This window comes from Lampetra planeri, chromosome 10 (assembly GCF_965212315.1).
Source record: "Lampetra planeri chromosome 10, kcLamPlan1.2.h2, whole genome shotgun sequence".
Taxonomy (NCBI): Eukaryota; Metazoa; Chordata; class Hyperoartia; order Petromyzontiformes; family Petromyzontidae; genus Lampetra; species Lampetra planeri.
The window spans coordinates 4,608,865-4,632,992 of record NC_136116.1 but is presented as its reverse complement, the minus strand read 5'-3'; the positions used below and the strand labels follow the sequence as shown (position 1 = coordinate 4,632,992).

General features: G+C 44.4%; 1 protein-coding gene across 5 annotated transcripts; it reads left to right on the top strand.

Moving 5' to 3' along the window:
* The first annotated feature begins 3,957 nt into the window (after nucleotides 1-3,957).
* Nucleotides 3,958-24,107, top strand: LOC144720884 (transmembrane protein 245-like). 5 transcript variants are annotated; one of them, XM_078598000.1, is made up of 17 exons: nucleotides 3,960-4,708; nucleotides 6,303-6,420; nucleotides 7,337-7,441; nucleotides 10,340-10,450; nucleotides 10,695-11,105; nucleotides 11,658-11,827; nucleotides 12,537-12,560; nucleotides 13,457-13,644; nucleotides 13,876-13,966; nucleotides 14,792-14,890; nucleotides 15,628-15,765; nucleotides 16,452-16,574; nucleotides 17,069-17,214; nucleotides 18,006-18,106; nucleotides 19,057-19,231; nucleotides 19,900-20,103; nucleotides 21,230-24,107. In XM_078598000.1, the coding sequence occupies exons 1-17, from the start codon at nucleotides 4,043-4,045 to the stop codon at nucleotides 21,258-21,260; spliced, it is 2,901 nt and encodes a 966-aa protein (XP_078454126.1). In that variant the 5' UTR covers nucleotides 3,960-4,042; the 3' UTR covers nucleotides 21,261-24,107. The 5 variants fall into 5 exon arrangements, with proteins under 5 accessions (XP_078454128.1, XP_078454129.1, XP_078454126.1 ...); XM_078597999.1 differs by having other exon boundaries at nucleotides 10,340-10,456; XM_078598001.1 differs by lacking the exon at nucleotides 12,537-12,560 and having other exon boundaries at nucleotides 10,340-10,456.
* Nucleotides 24,108-24,128: the final 21 nt, after the last annotated feature.

Here is a 24,128-nt window from a genome sequence, read left to right as displayed (position 1 = left end):
GCAGTTCCCTGCGCTCTCCGAAATTACTGCCGTTTTAGGGCTCATGTAGCTTAAAAAAGAACCTCCGATGTTAAAATAAATCCAAGAGGGTTCTAATCGTCAATGCAGTGATACTTTACTTTTTTCTGTGACTTTTAAAGTGTTTTTTTAAGTTTTAAAACTTCCGTTGGGACAGCGAAGACACGGCATAGGAAGGTGTATAGTAACCGTTGATTGCTATTTGTAGGTCTTAAATGATAAGCTGTTTATAGATGTTAAACGGCGGGGACACGGTGAATGGTGTGAATAAATGTGGCCCATTGTTTTAATGCAATGTTACTGATGAGACTCGTTTTAAAACGCAGCCAGCGGTAAGACAACCCCTCTCAAATTATTGGAATAAAACCCAAAATAGATGTTAAAGATGTTTCACATATTGAGCAACACTTTAGGGGCCGTCCATAAATGACGTCACGCACCTAGGGGGGGGGTCAGACATTTGTGACGAAGGGGGGGTGTGACGTCACATAAAAATTCGCAACTTTAGACAACACGTTCTACTTGATGAAATCGACTTTTAATAAATGTTTTCTCCTACAACATCAGAGTGCAGCGCCACATTAAATACGCACTACAATGACAATAGTTTTAAGCGCTTTGAAGCATGTTTTATTTGGGGGGGAGGGCAAAGCTTTGTGACGTCATATTTGAGGGGGGGTCTGACTTTTTGTGACGCCGTGTGACTAGGAGGGGGGGGGGTCAAAAATCGTCCAAAATCGCGTGACGTCATTTATGGACAGCCCTTTACAGGAGTCCACCAGGTTGGACATCTTCAGAGACACGCCTCGCGCCACGTGCTGCAACTCACTGCCAAACGAAGACGCAATATTTCCCGTGTAGCCTTAAGAGACTTGGAGCAAAAGTGGTGTTAGCGAGCAGCACCGACATGAAGGCCGCCACAGCACACGGAGGGGGTGGGTGGCAGGCACCACGCCCTACCGCCTTTTCTCCCCACGTAGGGCAGATTACACACCGCACCAGGTATTCATTTGAGGCTGAGTCGACTTGGGGGAGGCCCAGGACCGGTTCAGCGAATCTTCACTGGTGTTTGCCGGGAGCGGGAATCGAACTGTGTCGGCCGGAGTTCGTTTCGCAGCGCGCTAACCGCTGTCCCACCGCTCCCTGACTGCTGCACCACCAATGCGGCAAAGCGCGAGCGAGCGGCCACGTGCAGAGGCGGCGACTCCTCTTCACCATGGCAACGCGGAGCCCCGCCCATCACGATTCGAGACCACGCCCCCTGACATTGTAGCCACGCCCTCCCCCTCTGGCCACGCCCTCTGGTTTGTCAACAGCCCCGATGCATCCCAGACAGCGCCACGAAGAAGGGCCGTGAACCAAAACGTCGATTGTTACATATTATCTCTGTTTTACTGGGGTTGTTGTTGTTGGTTGTTTGACTTGCATCCCACTGGGATTTTTGCACACAGCGTTGGTGTACGGTGATTTTTTTATGCAATGTTTTGCTGTCTATTCTTGGATTTCTGTTTGCACTTAGTCACATAGTCACTTGAAGATGTTTTCTTGTTCATGTTTTTTTTGTTGCGGTTGCACCCGATTCAAGAGCCGAATGGCTCACAAGGCTATACCTAATAAATGAACTTGAACTATATGGCTAGAGCGTGGCTATAGATAGCTAATGGCTATGAAGAAGGGCTATTGCTGAAAACGTTGCATTTTTTATATTAAGGCGACAGCGTTGACGAATGTGTTGAATTTGCTGACCATCTTGTAACAAATTGCTTGTGTGATAACTGCGTTGGCAGTGGTGCAAAAAGCACAAAGAATAAAACAAACCCTCACTCCCATTCGTCAATAACACAGGGTGGGGCAATAAATACCTGACACATTTTATGTATAAGTAGCAATTTCACAGAAAATTAAAATATTTTTGTACACTCATGCAAAATCACAGCTTCATGAGAATACCTTAGCTTATTATATAACCGAGGTCTTGAAAACATTGCCCTTCAAGTGACCACTATTTTCATGTATGCATTGACGCAAACATCCAAATAAATGTGTTACAAAATTGTATCCTTCGATTATCAACTTCGCTAAGTTTTTGTAGGGAAGCGTGCAAACTCATCCTTCAGCATGGTCCGAAGAGAGATTATCTTTAGGTTCACTGACTTTTATCGATCGGCTTGGACTACGCTGATGAACAACCTCGCCCAGATTTGCAATATCGACACTTCTGGGTCGTCCTGGAGGACGAGTGGCTTGTGTATTGGCGGTTTCACAACATTGTTTGGCATACGGCAGCCTTGTGTTCCTGGAAGGACATCTACCAAACATTGTAGATTCTCTTGAGGTCTCTCTGAGCTTGAATGATTGAACCTGACTTCATGTACAGCTCCAGGATCATTGCTCCCTCGATATTTGTCAAATCTTCCATCTTAGTGCCTCTTACAAGGGTCCTTTATCATCCGAAATAAAAAAAAAGAATGTGAACATTAACACCAGCCTTAAGGTGATTCAGTTGGGGGTGGGAAAGGTGGGGCTGGGTGGAGAGGGGAGGGTGGGGAGGGGAGGGTGGGGAGGGGGTGGGTGGGGAGGGAGGGAGGGACTGTGTGGGTGGGGAGGGAGGGGCTGGGTGAGGAGGGTGGGGCTGGGTGGGGTGGGGTTGGGTGGGGAGGGGCTGGTTACCCGTGGTGCCCTTATAAAACTCAACGTTTAACCTACTCACTACACTATACACGACACGATACACTACACTTATACAGGTAGGAACAAAAGCTTCCACACTGCCCACCAGGGATTATTTTTCTGTCTGTCGTGCACGAATGCGCTGTCCAACCAAGTTCCTACCTGCCCACTCCGAAGGAACGTCTTTATCATGTGCAAATTCATAGCAGCCAAATACTCTAAACGCGTCATGTTGATTGTAAATGTGGAGGGGAGGAAGCCCCGGAGGACCCGGAGAAAAATCGATGCGACCACGGGGAGAGAAAGAGACGTGCAAACTAAACATATACAGCAGCCATCGTCAGGGTCGCATACATGTACAACGATACAGTTTACTAGTATTCTTGTACAGGGAAATAGAGTTTTCAGGTCCATACGGCGTACAGCCGTTTCAATACGGGCAAAAAAATTAATATGGCCAAATAAAACAAGTGTATTGTTTAACCCTTCACAATTTTCCGTGTTTATTGTTGTACATTTACAACATGAGTGTGTGCATCCACATACAGTATCAAGCAAGCAGCATCAATCAGCATGCAAGATCACAGACAGTAGCATGATAAGTAGCATCATCGACACCAATTATCACAAATGTATACATAAAACAGTTTTTGTTTCTTAATATATTTTTTTGTCTATTTGTTTGTCTTTCTCCCTTGTGATGGAACTTTGTAGGATAAACGTTGAGATTTATAAGGGGCACGGGGTGACCAATACGGTCTGAATTGGTCTGTAATAAGAAATCATTGATAAGGGGTTGACAGGTGTGTAGTGGTGAGTGTACTAGTGGTGAGTGTACTAGTGGTGAGTGCACTAGTGGTGATTGTCTATATTTTTGTATTTCTCCCTAGTAATGGGACTTTGCAGGATGAACGTTGACATTTATAGTCATTTATAGTCTGTACTAAGGTCGGGCACTTAATAATAGTTTGACAGGCACGGGGTCGGGATCGAACCTCGTGCTCACCAGGCGAGGAGGGCGTTGCCATCTTGGCCTCGCCCGTACATCGCCGCACTGGCCTCGCCCATCACCGCACTGGCCCCGCCCATCGCTGCACTGGCCCCGCCCGTCATCGCACTGGCCCCGCCCATTGTCACACTGGCCCCGCCCATCGCTGCACTGGCCCCGCCCGTCGTCGCACTGGCCCCGCCCATTGTCACACTGGCCCCGCCCATCGCCGCACTGGCCCCGCCCATCGCCGCACTGGCCCCTCCCCCTTCACGTTGTTATTGATGCTGCTGCGGCTGCCATCGTCGTCGTGTTCGGCGGACGCTCCGGGCGACGCGGCGTTTCACTTCGTTCGCTTCCTCCACTATGGACGGCAAACACCACCAGCAGCACCAGCAGCAGCATGACCCACGCCTCGGCCACCCACCCCCGGGCGACGCGTCCACGCCGTCTCCGTCTCAGCAGCAGCCCCAGCGCCTGGACCGCGGCGTTCGCCAGGCGTTCCGCAACGCGGGCGCCTTCGTGTTCGTGGGGCTCGCGGGCGCCGCGGCCGCCTCGGTGTGCCTGGTGCTCGAGGCGTTCCTCCGCCCGCTGCTGTGGGCCGCGCTCTGCGGCGCCTTCCTGCACCCGTGCAAGCGCGCTCTGGCCGGCGGGGTGCGCTGCTGGCTGGCGGGACTCCGTGAAGCTCCGGCGGCGGCGGGGGTCGACGGCGGCTGCTGCGGGCCGCGTCGTCCCCTCGTCCTCGCAGCCCTCGCGCTGCCCCCGGCCCTGGTCGCTCGCGCCGCGGGTCACGTCGCCCAGCGCCTACGTCGAGTCGCGCTCACGCTGATGCCGGACCCGGCCTCGTCGTCGTCGTCGTCTTCTCGAGCAGGACGCGGCACGGCGGCGCTGCTCGTGGGGGTCCCCTTGGCGGTGCTCGTGGGGGTCGCCGCGGGCTGCGGGGCCGCCGGGCCGCGCGCCTGGCTGCTCGGGGCCGTCGAGGCGGCGTGTGGCCTCGGGGACGCGGCCGTGGCGAGATTCGCTTCGCCCTGGGTGCGTGACACGCCGAGATTACGCGGAGGTGTAGTGAGATTTACTGTGGTGTAGTGAGATTTACTGGGGTGCAGTGAGATGTAGTGAGATGTGGTGAGGTGTAGTGAGATTTACTGGGGTGTAGTGAGATATATTGAGATGTAGTGAGATATATTGAGATACACTGAGGTGTAGTGAGATTTACTGGGGTGTAGTGAGATTTACTGGGGTGTAGTGAGATGTGAGATATACTGGGTGTAGTGAGATTTACTGGGGTGTAGTGAGATGTGGTGAGATTTAGTGAGGGGTAGTGAGATGTACGTGAGATATACTGAGATTTAGTGAGAGGTAGTGAGATATACATGATATATACTGAGGTGTAGTGAGATATACATGAAATATACTGAGATTTAGTGAGATGTACTGAGGTGTAGTGAGATATACTGATAGGTAGTGAGATATACATGATATAAACTGAGACAATCGTGAGATGCACTGAGATACGCCGAGACATACTGATATACTCTTGAGATTTTGAGACGATCATACTGATTGCTGGAAGGCAGAACGGCACGGTGAGTGATAGAGGCACACGGTTATTTGGGGATGTCTGGGAGTGAGGCGGAATCAGATTCTTTATTTATCCTGGAATAAATCCGATGAGCTATGAAGCTCTTTTCCATAGATGTCCAGTAACCACATTTACCAATTACCTACACGGATTTTTGTTTACATCAAAATTGTTATCTTAACTTTCAACGTTACTCCCCATAATCATCTTCATAATTTCTCATGGAGACGTAGCTGAAACTGTAAATAATAGGTAGACATAACCATAGACGGGCATAGAAAGGAGCTGAGAGATATTGAGACCTAAACAGAGGCAGGTCAAGGACAGACACGGGAATTACTGGACAGACACATCGAAACAGACTTGGAGACAGATTCGAGACACAAAGATAAATAGAAACAGAGTAGCGTATAGGGGCAGACCTGGAGATATATAGAGACGGACAATATAGTGCGACAGGTAATTTTGGGTTACCTTGAAAAACTGAGAGCCTGTTACAAATGACCGTGCCGCACACGGTTAAAAACATGTGCATGAGGCCGCATATTCACCATTATTAATGTCTACACGACGTACTGCGAATAATAGCAACATTCAATAAATTATTGAGTAAGTTACAGTGTTTGTCACGAGAATTCATTTCCATGTGTTGTTATGCCAGTGCACTATTACAGTATTAGAGTATATTGGCTTGTTATTAATTGCTTATCATTACTGCATTAGGGTATAATTTTTACTTATTGAAATTAATGCAATGTCAGCAGCATAATGATGGCTTTTCAAAGATGATCAATCAATTAACTCCAAATTCCACAACATTTTTGTCATCACATTTACCAGTTACCTACACGGATTCCTTTACATCATTGTCATCTTACCTTTCAACTTCACCACTTTTCCCCAAAGTAATCTCCCTTAATATTTTTCCCAGCCATATCATAACTCCTGTTTCTGTCACCACGATCAACATTTCCCCAAGGATTAAATGGACGTAAGCTAAATCCATGAAGAAGTGAACTCACCATGCGGGTGTGGGCTGTGCAGGTGTGGACGGTGGTGTGCGGGTACCTGCTGGTGGTGCTGCTGTGGTGGAGTCCTCAGACGCAGCAGGCCCTGGGAACGCTATCTGGCCTGGTGTGGATTGTACTCCTGCTGCATCTTGGTACCGCAAGGAATCTGATTTTTCCTCTTGCTATTGTTTAACACGGAGCTTTTTCGCTTATTGTCCATGATGTTGTGGCCCAAAATTACACTACACAACACTTTTGTTGTGTAATAGATGAGTTTGAATAAACTGACGATCGTTGAAGGGAAGGTCATGTAAAATTAAGGGAATAGGCTATCATCATGGTGGATGCTCATTTATGCCGCTAGCACTACACACAACCATTCCACTCAGTCCAGGGGCACTCTTGCCCTTAAAACCTGCGTTTCACACATTTTATCCCAATTGTGCCATTGGAGTAAGGTCATGATACAATTCCTAACTTGCTAAGCAACGTATCGCCCCATTTTAGAGAATGGTCCATGGAAACGGATATCACAACTACTTCTGAAATCACTCGTGGCAGGGCTTAGATAATAAATTCACTGCACTTGAAAACTTGGTTTACTCACAGGCTTCCTAGATTCTTAATGAGTATGTATGTATGCTGAACTTATTTCGCACCATATGAAGCCAACCATGCTAATCGGAGGTGTGAAACCTCAGTGGTGCCAAGCTCAGTGCCGATGTTGATGACACAGCATGAGGATGTATTTATCCAGCAGTGTATTGACTGTAAATTACTATTTTCTCAAATATCCATCTAAAATAATTTCAAGCACAAATATGCTTACTACCAAAATATTTTTGATTCAGTGTAATAATTATCTGGACATGCCGTCTGTGTCTCTTTCTATGATACTATCGACATCCTCACCTGTCCCTTCTGTCAGTTGATTATTCCCGATGGGGCCAAACTAATTTCTGCAACGGTTTTTCACATTTCCCTCCTTTTCCTTCCACTTTTGTGTGCATTGCCGATCTTGTCGGGGCTCATTCCCGTGATGCTCATTTTAATCTGGGGTGTTTGCAGTGTCCCTGACTGGTTCTTGGCGCTCCCTGGTTCTGCTGCTGCTCATCGGCCTGGTGGTGGCCGGCTGGGTACAGGACGTGCAAAAGGGTCATCACGATGGCACAGGTGACGACCGATTTAACAGAAAGAAAATTGAGCCCGCCATTGTCAGGAGACATGAACCCCAAGCTTTTGCTAAAGGTCTATAGGCTGTAAAGTTGATCAGATAGGATTTATGGCTGTGGCTACCTCTTCCTGTTCTGCAAGACCCACACCTAGAGAGACTGTCAGCTGTCAAATTAATTATCTACAGCATCGGAGTAGGTATACACAAGATGCTGTGAAGGACAGCCAAATGCGTGCATACATACTTTTTAGTGAAGTGTTTCTTAGTTTAAATCTATTTGGGATATAGACTGTGGGGACACTTCTTGAGAATATTTAATCATCAAACTGACCACAGAGCCCTTGGTGTCCTAAAAAAGGAGCTTACTATTTCACCACGATTGCATAAGACAGTGCACAATATGTAGTGTATGTGGTATATAAGCTGCATGGGTTATACATGAGTACTCAAGTTGATAAAGGCTATGTTCTTTTAACATTGCCCAAAGCCTTAGGCAGGCTGTCATTGGGACCTGACGTTAATGATGAGACTTAAATTAGCACGAAATACCTTCTCAGCATAATTTAACCTCTCTTCCAGTAGAACTGCTGTATAATTCAGTACGTATGTGGCCGCAGACTCTTTTATGTTTTCTCCTCTGTATTGCAGCAATTTGGAATGTGTGGCATGTGATTTATCCGAGTACAAGTAATTTTGTCCTCGTAAACAATTAGTTTTTTTCATCTCTCAAAAATTTGATCCGGTCTTTTTCAATGTTACTGTGACTTGCCAAACAAGATTATTGTTCCCAAATGTGCAAGCGCTGCTCATTTTACGCATGCACGTTTGTTTTCTGGTTCAGTGTTGGGCATTGAATTGGCCAGTGCTGACAACTGGAATGTAGTTATCTCTATCAAGAGTCGGTGAGGGATTTGAAAGTAGTAAGGGATTTATACATGGATATTTTTGCAAGACCGCCTGATTATTTTTATTCTTGTGTGAGTCGTGATGACGTATGGTTAAACAATCCCAGTGACCGACATGGCCTGGGAAGGCGTTTATCCAATAGTGGGTTGACAAACATTTGCTAATTATTATCATGCGTGAGTCATATCACCAACAACCGTTGTTGGTCAGACTTTGACCTAACCCTTACGCCATGACATACGCCTTATTTAGGTACTGCAATGTTGTTAATGTCAACTCAAGGTAAAACATGGAGTCCTTCATTATTGTACGGTATATCATTTATTTTCTCCGGGAATAGCTGCAGTAGTTTTTTTGTTTGACCTCGCGATTTCATTAGGCCATTGGTTTTAGTACAATGCAGCAGTGTATTGATTGCAATGCGGCGAATGCTGGATCACCTGCGATGTCCAAAAAATTAACCCGTAAAACAAAGTTTTTCACTATAAATCCTTTATATGCGTGGCGGCTAGAGTCCTCTCGTCCTCTGGCTTGAGATGGCTGCCACCTATGGGTCAGATGATTGTCTGCCACCATTAAGCAATTGGTAATTAAATATTTAAAAAAAATTCCCTAAACAGTGTAAAATTTTGGAAAAAAATTTTCACGAAAGTTAATTGTCACGCACAACGAGTCTGTGTGCAAAATGTCAGCTCGATTGGATCACGGGAAGTGGGTTAAAAAACGACCGAAATATTTGCACGGTCGTAAGCAAGCAAGCAGGCAAGCAATTAAACTTAATATAAAGGATTTAAAAAAAGAAAGTAATCAAAGACCCAACACAGGAATTCCCTGTCTTTCGCCTGCACAGAAAACTATGGCCTGCGCTTCATTGTGTTCCAACGACGCGCGGCAGGTGCGGCTATTACCTTCACAAGTGGTTTAAAATGAGAGGGTAGCCCTATCGTGAAAGTGGTGAAGTGCAATCTGTTCATCACACAACCGAGCACTGCCCCACTGTGTGCTTACACAAGCGGTACGAACGCTTGGACGTCAAGCAACGCCTGTTGCCATCGAGTGGATTACAAAACTCGACATACAGTTGTAATGTTTTGGCAGTTGCTGTTAAAATGCCAAACGAGAGAAAGAGATGAAAAAGAATGCAGTGGCAAACACACAGCTCGATGAGGACTTAAGCTTCATCTAAGAACCCGTTGCATTTTGTGGTGAAATATTGCAGCAGGGTCTTGTGACCCTGATGCTGAAGCTTGCCAAAGATAATAGTACAGTCTAGGTATTGCATCACTTTCCTCTGGTTTTGTTTATATATATCCTTATTAATGAATGCAGGTTTTTGCCTGTAGATTTTGCAGTGCTTTCAATACATCTGGGCAAGGAGCCAAATAAAGCTAAACTATTCATGATTACGCATCACTCTTGCCACCACGACAATCTCCTTGGCATTGGCTTATATAAGGAATGATAATTAAAAAGTATCCATAATGATGCATTTTCAATTATACAAATGCAGCTAAAATGGACCAGAACCTCGAATAATGTTCAATAGCTTTAACCTCCATACGTTGATTAACATTGTGTTCACATCAGAACTCTCTGTATGATGAAATAGAGTAAACTGATTCATAACAACATCAATTGTTGTGTTTTCAGATTTTTTGGTTGACAGGAGTGTTTCATAAAATGAGTGCATAGAGTGCTTACGTTTGGTTTGATCTAGCTCATTATAATGAGCAAGTGGTTTCAATTCAAAGCACCTCATTTGTTTGTCTCAAGAGGTTGGTTTTCCTTCATCTCAAGTATTTTTTCAGTAAAATTAATTCACAACCGTTTCTAAAAAAGAAAATCTTCGGATAAAAAATATAGACTGAGTTGTAACCCCCAAAACTGTGACCGAATCATTATTACGTTTCACGGTGCTCCCCGAAAATAAACATTTAATGCTTGTGAAAACTCAAGGCTAATATATTTTTTTGGTTTCAAACTGTGCACAGGAGTATCACTGCTTGACCGAGTGAAGAGGATGGCCACCTCTGCCGTGGCGTTGGTTGGCTTGGGAGGCCACCATAAGGAACCTGCGGAAACAACAGAGCCCACTCCTCAGGGTAATGGTGTGTATATCCTGCCACTGTGCTCATATAGTGCCTACGATCTTCTAATGGTAATATTCATCATTGCCCAACATTTGTTTTTGTTGATGCCTGAATGATATTTAACTTAACATTTCACTTGAAAAAGATCATGATTCAAGCATGCCTCATTGAACCTAAATTTAATGGAAAGGGATTAATTTTCAGTATAATGTGTTATCAAGTTGTGATTTCGCATTTTAACTCTTGTTTTGCACAGTTTCTGGTACAACTGATTCTGTGGATGGAGTACACCAACCTGCACCCGCTGCAGACCAACCTCCTGCGTCTTTGAGTCAAACCCTGCCTTCCGCACCTCAAGACCCACCTCCATCAACTGAGACCTCATCTGTCGCTGACCAAGTCCCACCCATACCAACCAACGAGCAGCCTCAATCTTCCAACATCCCACAATCCTCTTCCCAGACTCCACCCACCACAAACCAAGCCTCTCCCCCACCTGACCAAGTTCCACTTGCATCGGGAAAGAAAAAGTACCCGATGAATTGGGCTACCAAGAAGAAGGGTGGCAAGAGCGATGTGTATTTTGTGGCCCTCTTGTGGGCCATAGTGGGTGTGCAGGCCTGGCTCAACCTCTGGTTGCTGCAACTTCTTCCCATCCCTGTCTTACGTGGGTACTCTTTTGTATTCTCAATCATAACCAGAAATCTGTAGATTTACTATATTGAATTTATTCACAGCCCTTTGTCAGTCCGCTGCTGGATGAATGCCTCCCCATGCTGTGTCGGTCATGGAGATTGACCGTACTTCGCCACACTGGTCAGTACAGGTTGGTGAAGTGGGTGCCTGGACCGATTTGAATATCACTCGCTACTAATGTCAGCCATGGTGAAAAAGCTAGACTGGATACCATAATAGTGTTAAAAAGTGTATGCATAGGATTTACTGCATATGCTATCGTACATTATGTCGTGGACAGCAGAGGGCAGTGCAGTTGTACTGTACATCTTGGGCTCACACATCTTACATCCCACCTTCAACCAGGCCTGACCAGCTTGGACAAGTATGGTCGAATAACAGCCATGACCCGCATAGCATGGGGAGGCCCTCATCCATCCGTCAACATAATTATAGTTCTAGAAGACTCAACACACGCATGATGCAGATTAACCTGGATATTCGTGAGCTCTTTGGGGTGCCCTTTGTGTTGTGTGTTTCACAGTGTGGGTGCTCAAGAAGGTGGTGGTGTCGTTTGGAGTTTGGGACTTCGTGGTGTCGCATGTGTCGCGGTGGTGGCAGTTCCTGTCGTGCCACCTGCGGGAGAGGCAGGACGCCCTGCTCCCCAGACCCGTGCGGGCCCTGTGTCGCGTAATACTTGACATCGACCGCAAGGTAACAACCTCCAGCGCTGCGCAAGCACAGCCCTTCCACACACGGTGCTCGAGAGAGATGCACGAGAGCGGTGTTTCACAACTTCACTGATCACCTATTTTTCCCTATTGGCTTTTTATTGTCGTTATGCTTGTTACTGAGTATTTACGATCTCAATGATGAAGCTACTCCACTGATTATTTTTGGCTTTGCTATAACATTGGTATACCGACCTCCTGGTGAAATTCAATATCCTGTGTCCATGTTAATCTTTGTTAACCTCGGTTCCTCTTTCCTTCCACTTTATTAAACATCAACAGTTTCTACAGGTTTTCCTGATCACAAAAAAGTTTAGTTCCTGTCCTTCTATGAAGGTGTACAGTCTAGTTTTTTCACCGGTCTCTTGTCAACTTTCCTTGGTTCTTCTTGCTGTTCAATAGTCTTCTCCATCAATATTTATTTTAAATTAAGCCACTGCACACGACATGCTCCCAATGATTCGGTAATGATGAAAAGCTGTCACATGGGAGATCGCGAAGGCTCAAGTTGAGAAGCACTGATCTCTAGGGTGCATGTTTAGAAGTGTACATTTTGTTTATGTTGAAATACAGTGGATATCCTTGAATGATGAACGATAGCAATTCCATAAGAAGTTACCTAGTGCATGCCTCTCGTAACTTTCCATGTGTTTTCCTCCCTCCTTCCTATCACTGACTGCGTTCGGGCATAGCTCTGGCACTACGGGAATGACAAGGTAATTTAATGTGTCTCGCCGCTTGACACCACAGCCATTTTTTCCCCTAATGACCTTCACCTTGTCTTTCTGTGGTCACCTTTCATGATCGCTTGCGCAGAGAGAGCTATTCCATCGTGTTTTTTTGAAAGTGGACTGGGTGACATTGGGCAGAATCGATTGCGGAGAACTTAATTTAGAAAATGTGCCCTCTAATTTTGCAAGGCGATATCAGCAGTTATGATAGCACTTGTTTTATTGTGGCAATCGGTTAAATTTTGGGCCAGCTTTTGTTTGTCCACAACTCATTTGTTAATTTTAGATCATAACTACAGAAGTTCTGGAGTTTACAAAATTGTATGAAAATATACATAGGTAGTTTTTGCTCGCACATGTACTTATTAATGATGGATTATAAAGCAGGTATAGGTATATAAACATATACTTAATCAGTAGAGTTTATTGAAAATCTGAGCAAGCAAAACTTGTGAAATTCTAATTTTAATTGCAGAAAATAATAAAATAAACAGTGGCAGAAGATAACCTCCTTAAGTTTTTTTTGTGCTGTGCTGTATGGGTCTCGGATGTGTTTTGGATCATACCATGTGTCGAGCATGATGTCTGACATTTCACTCCACGTCTTGGGAGCTTCTCCAGGAACTGAATTGAGCTGAAGAAGCTCCCATTATGTGGAGAGAAACATCAAACGTCATGCCGAACAACACCCGGTACGACCCGAACACACATCACATAGCTAAATAACCGGTTTATTGCATTTACAATGCACGTACCTCATGTCATTCCAAATTGGAATGCTGTGGATTATTCGTAAACTACATGAAATGAAGTTGCTCCGAAGGTGGAATTGTGGTCGTGAATGGGGTGCGTCTGTGTGTCTGGCTGGTGACGATCCACAGCTGCAAGAGTGGCTGGAAAGCTCAGTGGACACCCTGATCAGCGTGCTTATTGTGCTGGTGCTCGTGCTGGGCGCGCTGCTGCTGGGAGTCTTTCTCACGGTCAAGGTGCACCAGGAGAGTGTGCACGTCATCACCGTGACGCACAGCTTCGTCAACGAGACGCTCGTCAGCAACCCCGAGTGGGCCAAGTGAGCTTTCGCGACGGCAATCTCTCTTAGGCGCACGCGCGCCCACGCGCCCCGGATGCCCCGCACGCACCGAAAATTCAGAGCTCGCTTGAAATAGACGTGTGACGACAGGAATTTGACGCGTAAGCATGCCAGCTGCTAATACCATGCCTGCACGCCAGGCGGATGCTTTTGTCAGTTGTCATGCATATATGGGCTCACTTGTACTTGTTTTTTGTATGTGTCCTATAGTTGGCTCCCGGAGGCAGTAGGAATGCAGAAGGCTGTTGATTCAGCTGCCAATAATGTCTACCAGTATGGCCGGGAGTGGATTACCAGCAAGGTATTGGCCTTGATTGTGTCCGACGGTGGTAGGCACCTTTTACTTCAGCACTGTCTTTGGATGGGTTTTTTTATATATAAACGTTCCCATTAACCAGCACAAGATATGCTGCAATGGTTTACTGGTGGGCAAATTGGACTTGCAATCCAAAGGTCGTTAGTTCACCTATGCTAGTGCAGCAGTTGAAACAATGGGCAAGTTTCTTAAATCACCCCGGTTCTGTCCACCCACCGTTATAGATGGGTCCACCACAGTTATTCAATTGGCAGGCCGCGTGTAGTGGGGTAAAGTGTAAGTGTTGGAACTCCTACCTGTTCGAAGGCTACTGGCCACCAGGGAAGGTTAATACAAATACAACTCTAGAGCTCCCTCTAGTAGAGGCCTTTCTGCCAGAAGTGGTGTCCACAGCCTTACATCATAAGGTCGCACTCATTACACACAAAGTGCTTTCCAAAAATGAACCAATACCTTGCTGATCTCGTCAAGGAGCATAAACCATAACGCAACCTCCGGTAATCCTCGCAGCAACTTTTGGCGATCCATTGAACAAAGACGGTTACTGCATCGCGCACTTACAGATGCGCTTCCGTGGCCATCAGGAATGGTCTTCCTTCCGATATTAGGAAGCCACTGGAGCTATGCACTTTTAAATATAACTTGAAAACGAATTTCTTTAGAAATTATTTTTGTGTTCAGTTTGTTGTCCTTCCCCCACACCTCCGATTAGCACGGTTGGCTCTGTACGGTGCGAAAGAAGTCAAACACATACGTACAGTGACGCTATTGGCTGTGATTTCTCCTCCTGTCGTGGTGACGCGTATGCAGTTGCAAAAGATGCTGGGTGGTAAAGTGAGCAACACGACACATATTGAGAACCAGGTGCTCGAGCTCTGGGACCGCCTCTACCACTCCTGGTTTGTCAATGTGAGGGCCCTTTCCAGCCGCACCAACATTGATGCCACCTGAGTTCAGCTTGACCGACAATACCCGGCTTTAAGGACCGTGCGTTTTGTTTTCACCTGGCATATTGTTTCGTGTATGCTGGTAATAACGTGGGCAGATCCAGTGTCTCTTGCATGCAACGTGGTTGTTTTTGGAGGACTCATGAAATCTTTATAAAGTGAGAAGAAAATTGAATTGCACTCCCAATGCCTTAAAATGTGACAGTTTTTCTGCGTCTCCACGCTCCACAGTAGCGTCACGAGCCAGGCGCATCGGGTTAGTACTCTGACTCCTCAGCAGCAGCTACCGTCGCATTGGATGGTACATTTCAGAATTGGCTTGCACATTCCGGTGGTGTCAGTTGCGATTTTTTTTACATTCTGTACCTTGATTTTAATGGGTAGTTTTTTGTTACGAAGTCAAAAACAATATAAATAACGATTAAAGTTGTAATCGGCCTAAATTTAGCCCGGTATGTCAAGGACGCACTATTTAAGAATGCATGTGCTTATTAAGGTAAACGGCTATACAACAATCTAAATTGGACCTGGGTTTAATATTTTGTTATTTACAGATTGCAAAACATGGAGCACGAGTCATAAGTGTGTGCAGACATTGCTCCCTTTGAGGATTAATCACACGGGATCTTATGACGGGGTTCAAGGCGCAGCCAGACACTTTGCTCATGCTGCTCGTTCTGTAATGCATCTGTGCTGCAGAATGCAACATTGAACGCGATCCAGAGAGGGCGTGCCCCGAAGCAGGTCTCGGTGCGGTCAGGCTGGGTCATCGGCGACATGCAGGACTGGCAGGTGGCTGCCTCCTTTGTACACGAGAACATCGAGACCTTCCTGTCGGTAAGCTGGACGCTACTCGATGAGTCGACGCACATTGCCCACATCCATGCCCGTCCATCAGTCCCACCGGTGGTGTCTGGTGGCAATGTTTGTTATTCCCGTACCCGACACCGGTTCAGTAAAACTATAGGTTTTTCGATTTAAAGCTTTCTTGGTTCTTTCGGTAAAGTCACGTAGAAGGGAAATAATAAAATAATAAAAATCAAACAATAAAATACAATTCTGTGAGAATTGTATTTTATTATGTAAATAAAACATAATAAAATACAATTCTGTAAAAATTGTATTTTATTGTTTTATTTTTATTATTTTATTATTTCCCTTCTACGTGACTTTACCGAAAGAACCAAGAAGATATAGGTTTTTCTTACGTCAGAAATGGATTGTTACGGAAGAGACCAGTTAGGGTGCCATATAAGAGTTGTCTAATATCGTATTACTAAATAGCAAATGTTTGTTTTTGCATAAGGACTTTTTGATCATCATCATCATGGCTTTGTCAGTTGAAAACCAGTCTCTTTTTTTACTTTCACTGCATAAGATAAATATTGGGTGTGTTTTTATTCATTTTAATTTTACTATTTTCATGCAGCTGTGAATATATTCCTGTCATTGGCCTCGTGGCTAAGTGCATTTTGGCATTCTAATCACCCTCTGCTGACTACCTTCGTTGTGTTTTTTGTCAGATCCTGGAGTCCTTGTGGGTCGTTATGAGCCACAACGTGAACTTGCTGGTCAACTCTGCCTCCACACTACTCACGCTACTCTTTTACGGAGGCACCGCCATCCTCAACTTCGTGCTGTCTCTGGTAGCTTTGCCAATAAGCATTGAGCTCACTCACATGGTGTCATTGCAACAGTCGCACAAAGAAACATTTTAAGCAGGCCATGCCGTTGATCCTGAATTTGAATTAAATAAGATCAAGCTTCCCAGCACAATGAAATGTCAAATGTGGGTGTTGCGTCCTTTGTAAAGATGAACTTTGTGTTGATCGTCCTTGCGAACTGTTTGTGCTACCTATCCAAGGTCCTATACTTAAACCCGACTTGGTTAAGAGCAGGCCAGATTCATATTTAATTACCTGTGACGTCTATCAATCATTTGCAAAGGCAGGAAAGTACCGTGTTTGATCACAGCTCATCCTACGATGCTCAGTTGTTGCCCTGCAGGAGTGCGGCGATGTCAGGGTCGCGGACTGTGTTCGTGGAACGATATTTGAGTGTGTGCCACCGGTGGTTATGTGCGTACTGTGACCGTTACGCTCTGTGATCGTCCTTGCAAATTGTTTGTGCCACCTGGCAGGTGATATTCCTCACCACACTCTTCTACCTGCTGAGCTCCAGCGACCAGTACTACAAGCCTGTCAAGTGGATCCTCTCTCTCACCCCCCTCTCACAGAGTGGCTCCTCCAGCCAGTTCACGGGCCACATCGTGGAAGATGCCATCGGGTACTGCAAACATTAGGAGAGGATAGGGAAGTGCACTTTGTTTAGCTATGCTCGATCATCATACCAGCGTTCTCAATTGAACCCTCACTGCTGCCTGAACTGCTATTGAGTGAGATCAAACACTCCATCATATGGAACTTGCCTGCATCTTAGGCCTTGTTTTCATGACCACTGGAAACATGCTGGCTTCATTACAGCACGAAGCCAATCTGAAGAGTCCGTGTTTACGTATCAACCCACTCAGGCAAGACGGTTCCCATTTAATCTCAGAATTGGACAACAGAGCTCCCTTCCCACCACGAACTGCTCTCAAGAGCTGACCCAACCCCACAACAAACAAAACCCGTACGCTGCGACACCCAGAATTTATGCTGGTTATCTGTTCGTGTCGTTTAAAAAAAAACGCAAAACAATTCTAAATTTATTAAAAATCATCAGCTTAAATGAGACTATTCTCATGAGGGTGAGGGCAGGGGGGAAGAAATGGGGGTGGCGGAGTCTGCGGACCCTCTTTGGCCAGCAAGCATAGGGATAGATATGACCCTGGACTATTCCTGAGCTGGCCCAGCGCAGTACCCCAGTGGTCATCTAAAATGGGCCTTAAATATCACATCAGGAGAAATGTTCCAAATAGCTATCATTGTGGAATTAATTTATATATGAATAACTGCAGTGAAATGAACAATCGGTTATATGAATAATTGCATTTCTTGATCACTTATTCAAAACATACAAATATGTGGCTGTGCATGCAGAATGCTAATTTTTACGATGCTGTTGCTTTTTGCCAGCGGGGTGTTTGGAGCGTCTGTGAAGATGGCATCTTTTTACGGACTCTACACCTGGCTGACACACACCTTGTTTGGAATTAATGTTGTATACATCCCAGCAGGTAAGACATGGAAGAACTGGTATACTTGTACTAACAAATCACTTGATTAGAACTCCATCCCTTACCAGTCCAGTATCTCTGGCAAAATGGCAAGCACTACCCACTTGTAATCAGGTCTGATTTATTTTTTCGGTAAAGTCACGTAGGTAAAAAAGAAAACAAATACATTTTTACCTAAGTTAGTTTACCGAAAAAACCAAAGAGTATGATCCTTGCAGTCACGAAAACTTCAAATCTAGAATCTGATTTATTTTTCAACCGGATGAGAGCTTGAGCTTGGATGTCTCTTCTTTCAAGGGAGACTTGTATTACAAATACAAGAATAACAAGTAATTGCACAACAAGAAGACTACGTGTAAATGAACCCTTAAAATAACTAAAACGGGCAAATAAATATGATCAACAGACTAGATTGGGTGTATAGAGTGCTAAGTACGCCATGTTTGAATGATGCAACTTCCTGCAAATAAATTTTTTATAATTACACTACACTTAAATCCAAACTGCATTAGGAGCAAGCGAAATTCGTATTAAATTACCTGTGATGTCTGAATAATTTACAAAGACAAGAAACTGGCTGTGTTTTGATCAAAGATCCTATGATGCTCAGTTATTATCCTGCAGGAATGCGGCGATGTCAGGGTCGAGCACTGTGTCTGTGGAATTATACTTGAGTGTGTGCTGCCAGTGGTTGTGTGCGTGGTGGGGCGCAGTAGTGAAGCGTTTAGCGTGCTGCGCTACGATTCAGCCTCAAATGAGTACCTGGTGCGATGTGTAAACATCGCCACTGGGGAGACAAAGGCGGCTGGGCGTGATGCTGGCCATCCACCTCGTGTGCTGTGCCAGCCTTCAGAGGTGCTTTCTAACAGCAGTAGCTCCAACAGTCTGTTCAGGCTATATGGGGGATCATTGTCTTTGTTGTGTGCGTGCTGTGGCCGTGCACTCTGTAGCGCTGGCTGCTACCTTGGGTGCGGTGCCCTTCCTGGGCACATACTGGGCAGCGTTGCCCGCCGTGCTGGAGTTGTGGCTGGTGCAGGGTGACCGTGGCCTGGCCTTGCTGCTCTTCATTATCCACCTACTGCCCTCCTCTTGCGTGGACACCGCCATCTACTCCGAGATGTCGGGGTAAGGTGCCATTGGCATGGTTGGAACAGGGGCGTGGGCATGTGCCAGGTTGATTAAGGTGATTGTAGATGATACATTTTACAATTGGGTGAGAAGTGAACTTCTGCTTCCTTGTGGGTACAAATTGATGACATCACACCCCCTATTTAAGGTACAGGACTGAAGGACATTTTGACAGTTCTGGCAACTGCATGGTGATGCTGGTTGTAACCACCAACGAAATTTCGTACCGAATTATTAAATGTTGTCAGATTCTACTCCAAAACAGCGCTGTGCTGAAGCAATAATAAATTGGCATGTTTGTATGTATCTTGAACTTACTTCGCACCGTAAATAGCCAACTTTATGAATTAGTCATGTCGGTGAAGGAGGGTTTACCACACATTTTACTGATGCGATCCGACCCAAAAACTATTACGAATCATATTAGTCGTGAAATACTATGTGTTTTAATGTAGAATGTCGTCTTGTTTTCATTGTTTCAGAAAGTAATTGGTCTACGTTACAACGTGTTTGCAGTCACGTGGGTACTTAATCACTGACCGTCGACACGTAAGGAGCAGATCATTAAACCGGTACTTGTGTAAAAAGGCGTGAACGAACACGGTTAATCCACAACTTGGATGATCTGCCCATGGATAATCCAGAGTGTACCCGTCTGCTCCTAGTGGAGGCCACCCATACCTGACGGGGCTGGCGGTCGCTGGTGGCGTGTACTACGGTGGCCTTGAGGGCGCCATCATCGGGCCCATTCTGCTCTGCACACTACTTGTCGCCTTCAACATCTACAGCTCCATGCTCTCCAGCCCCAGCACTCCCACCACCCCGCTCGCCACTCCCTTCGAGCATGCAGCCGACTTCTTGCCCAAAGAGTAAGTACGAGCGAATAAGCTAATGCAGCCAAGAATGTCGCCATAGCCATCTGTGGTTGCACGTGCAACATCTATCAAAGAGAAAGTAGATTACAAGTGTCTGATCTGACGTGCAGAATGCAAAACGGAAACAACAAAGTTCCTTTGTTGATCATAGGGTGTTCAACTTATGAAGACTGCAATAAAGTTGAATGCAGTAAAGTTTTTCCAATAACATCATCCTCCTTTGCCAGTAGAAAAATATAATAATAGGATTTTTACACTTTTTTCTGTAAACAGAAAAAAAAGCGCCTTTTGGCGTCATCTGGTCGAACACCATATGAGACTCGGCTCTAAAGAAAGCTGTCTCTGGTGTGGATCAATACATTTCAAGGACAATGCATACATTATCAGAGTGTTTTTTGTTTGCATTCTGACTGCAGGTATTGTGGTTAATGTGAACATGATTCCTTGTAAAAAGGTTTCAGTTTTGTTGCCAGAAAAAGGGTCAAAAACATATTATTTTGCCAATAACTTCAGCTTTATAAACAGCACTGATATTTTACGTAGCATCATCAATTGGTAAAAAAACAGAATCGTATAAGTTTCGTTGATAATGTTTCCGTGCAAAGTGGTGCGTTGGGATGAGGGTTCAATCTAGGCCACTACGAATTTGGCAACAACAACCATCTGTGGCTTCTCAGCCTTTAATTGGTCACAGTCATATTTTTGGGTTTCACTCTTGATATCAATGTCAGCCAGTTGTTGCTGGCCGGTGTCTCTTAAATCATCGTCGTAACATGCCAAATATGAGGGGAGAATATTTGAAAGGCTTTTGTTTGCCGAAAACAACAACAGATATGAAAGTGGTTAACTTATATTGGGGTGGTAAGCACATTGCACGATGAACCCAGCAACCTGACTGATTCCCAGCCATTGCTTGTGAGGTGGTGAATGATATCTGAACTGGTCCTAGGCACCCCCATCACTAAATTCCACTGACCAGCATGGTGAAGTATGGTTAAACAACACCCATGACCAACTCTATGTGGGGAGGCCTTCATCCGGCAGTGTATTGGCAAACGTTTGTTTTCTTGTGTTACGTGACATATAATCTTGTGTGATCTTGTCGATGTGTTTCTGCCAGGGTACCCAATGAAGGCACCCAGCAGCAGTGAGAGCCTTATGGTGTCATCTTCAAATACTGTTCTGCAAGTCACAAAGAGACCAAAGCTGTCAAAACAATAACAGGTTGGCTTCCATGTTCACGGTTGTATGCAAATGGTTACCGTATATGCCTACATATATAAAAGGCTCTTTGCACTTTATGCATGTGTTTCAAGGTCACTAAATGAAAATGCTCTGGACACATCGGAGTATAAAAGTGGTTTGGTCATAGGACCCCTTGTACCCGAGCACCCCATATTCGCCCAAAAGTAGTTGCTTAGTTCTCTCGCTGGTGCTGCCATGATGTGATCTGTACATAAACATGCTTGAGGTATTATCTAGCTTCCATCTTCTTGCAGGGGTAGTTAGGAGTTGAAACCCTGAAATCCCCCTCGGGGTATATATTTGGAGAAAAATGTAAAATGGACTGGAGTGATTTGCATCTTAGAATCTATTGTTTGGCAAGTTCAAGACATGAATAGAATTTGCAGAACTAGGCCATGCATTATAAATTGTTTATATGGATTATTTTATTAAAAAATGTATACATATATTTAATTTACCTTTGGTGTTCAGTTATCTATATATTTACACTAATTTTATATATGTACGTGTTGTGTGCATTTGTCAAATACTGCTTTGTTCAAGGCATGAGTTATCGTGCACATTAATTTAATTATTTATTCACATACGGCTTTTATATTTTAATCTTAAGGTCAGGACACCAGTCCAGCAAGGCAATCTGTGTGTGCACTAATGGATGTACTCTTTAATGTGCATGGTGTGTGTGCAATTGAGTTAAGATTTGTTGTTTCTGGCCACTTTATGGCTGGCCTCCACTGTATTTCTACTGTTATAGCATATATCATATGCAATCATGTCTACAATGAATACAAATCGATTAATACGGCCATTGAAACAAGTCATTTGGCGCTCTAAAAGGATGGGGTAAATGCACATCGTTCGTGTGGGTTGCAATTCTAACTATCATGCAAAGAAGTGCAATAATTTACATAGTTCAGTCACTTTCCAATTAAACTTGTATCGAGGAAATTCCCTGGAAAATGTGTTCAAAGAAAATAAAATGAGGCATATTTTACTCCCGTGTTTGTACAATGGAAAATGCAAGAAATCCTTGGCATATCCGGGTTTGTACTGTGTATTAATATGCAAGCTGTTCAAAGCAATTAAGTATCACACACATGAACAAGTGTGTATTTTCTGCAAACACAATATCGCATCTTGTCAGTTGTAAGCCTGATAATGTTTTGTTCTGGAACCATGCTAGTCACACTGCCAAAGTTTGGTCAAATCGGCAGTGAATTATTCAATTAAGATACAATTGAGGCAGAAAAATAGTTTAACAGAACTAGCGGATCTGTTTATTAATGGTCTTTTATATATATACAATCATGAACGAATGTTGTCAGCAGGACTGTCAAGTAATTTCATGTCTGTCTCATGACAGAAACGTACCATGTGGTATGGTTTTTTTGCACTGAGCTGTTAGCTATGCTGTATAACAATTATTATTCCTTCAGTTGCCTTTGGAGGAGAAAATATTTTACTTCGGTTACATAGTTTCAGACTTTTTTATCTTTTAACAGTGTTCATGCAGATGCTTTTACAGAAATTGAAGCATGGAGTTGATCGCGTTAAAATATATAATTCAACAATGTTAGGCAATGTTTTAATGTTGACCTGGCGCATTATGATAAACATGATTAATATGAATGTTCTGAGTAAACGATGAGCTGGTGGTCGCCTTTGCTGTTTGCCTTTGTATAAAAATTTTTATATCCCGATACCTTTCACGGCAACAGGCTAGTTTGTGTGCCTGCATCGTGACTGGGATTGACACCTCTTGAGATGCAGAAAAAATGTGGGACGTGTGGGAAGAATATATTATGATTCTCCAAGGGAGGGAAAACATGCAAATGCATTGTCTTGAGCAGTGGTATTATTTCGCAACTTACAAAAACCGGGCCTTTCATTTTCACGGGAAGACTGCCGGATTTCCCAGGACAGATGCTTCAAACAGAGCAGGACATGTGGCAATCCTAATCATGGCAAAATTAAACATCTTCAAAGGAGTCCATTACATCTTCTGCAGTTTGGGAAAATATCAGACTTTATTTCGACTGGAGGAATCTGATTAGCTTTGTCACTCTTTTTCACGGATGTCCGGTTGAAAATGTCATTGGAGTTGCACTGTGAAAGCCATGTTATCAACTGCCTTCGATTTGGCCTCGCAGCCATGGAAGTAGTGGTAGTTTCGATGCAGCAAATACCCTTCCAAGGTGAATCTTTGGGCAGCACAATACTAATGAACCCATATACACTGTATAACATGGATTACTCCACAATATACTCCCCACATTCTAGATTTGAAGCTTTCGTGACTGCAAGGATTCATATTCTTAGGTTTTTTCGGTAAAGTCACGTAGGTAAAAAATTTAAATTTAAATTAATAAAAGTAAAATAAAATAAAAAATCACGTTTCGGAGGCAACACACAGCTGTATCAATCTCTAATTTACTTGATACAGCTGTCGTGGCTGTGACAGTTCCACCTGAAGACGGAAGCTTGTGTTGCCTCCGAAACGTGATTTTTTATTTTATTTTACTTTTATTAATTTAAATTTTCTACCTACGTGACTTTACCGAAAAAAAAACCTAAGAATATACTCCCCACACACGATAGTGTGAACCCTGTATTCTCAATATGCTGTGGGATAATCCATTTTTTTACAAGGTGGGACTTTAGTCACGAGTCTTAAACGTATTCTGCAAGTCTCTGCCTCTTGCCTTGCACTGTATTTTGCCATAAAATAAAGCTTTCGCGAGCACTCTAAATCAGGAATTCTCAACGCGTTTTTT

Coding starts and splice junctions, on each gene's coding strand:
- LOC144720884 (XM_078597999.1), top strand. CDS start 4,043: ATGGACGGCAAACACCACCAGCAGCACCAGCAGCAGCATGACCCACGC. Junction 10,457..10,694: donor GCCCACTCCTCAGGGTAATG/GTGTGTATATCC, acceptor TGTTTTGCACAG/TTTCTGGTACAACTGATTCT. Junction 13,645..13,875: donor AGCAACCCCGAGTGGGCCAA/GTGAGCTTTCGC, acceptor TGTGTCCTATAG/TTGGCTCCCGGAGGCAGTAG.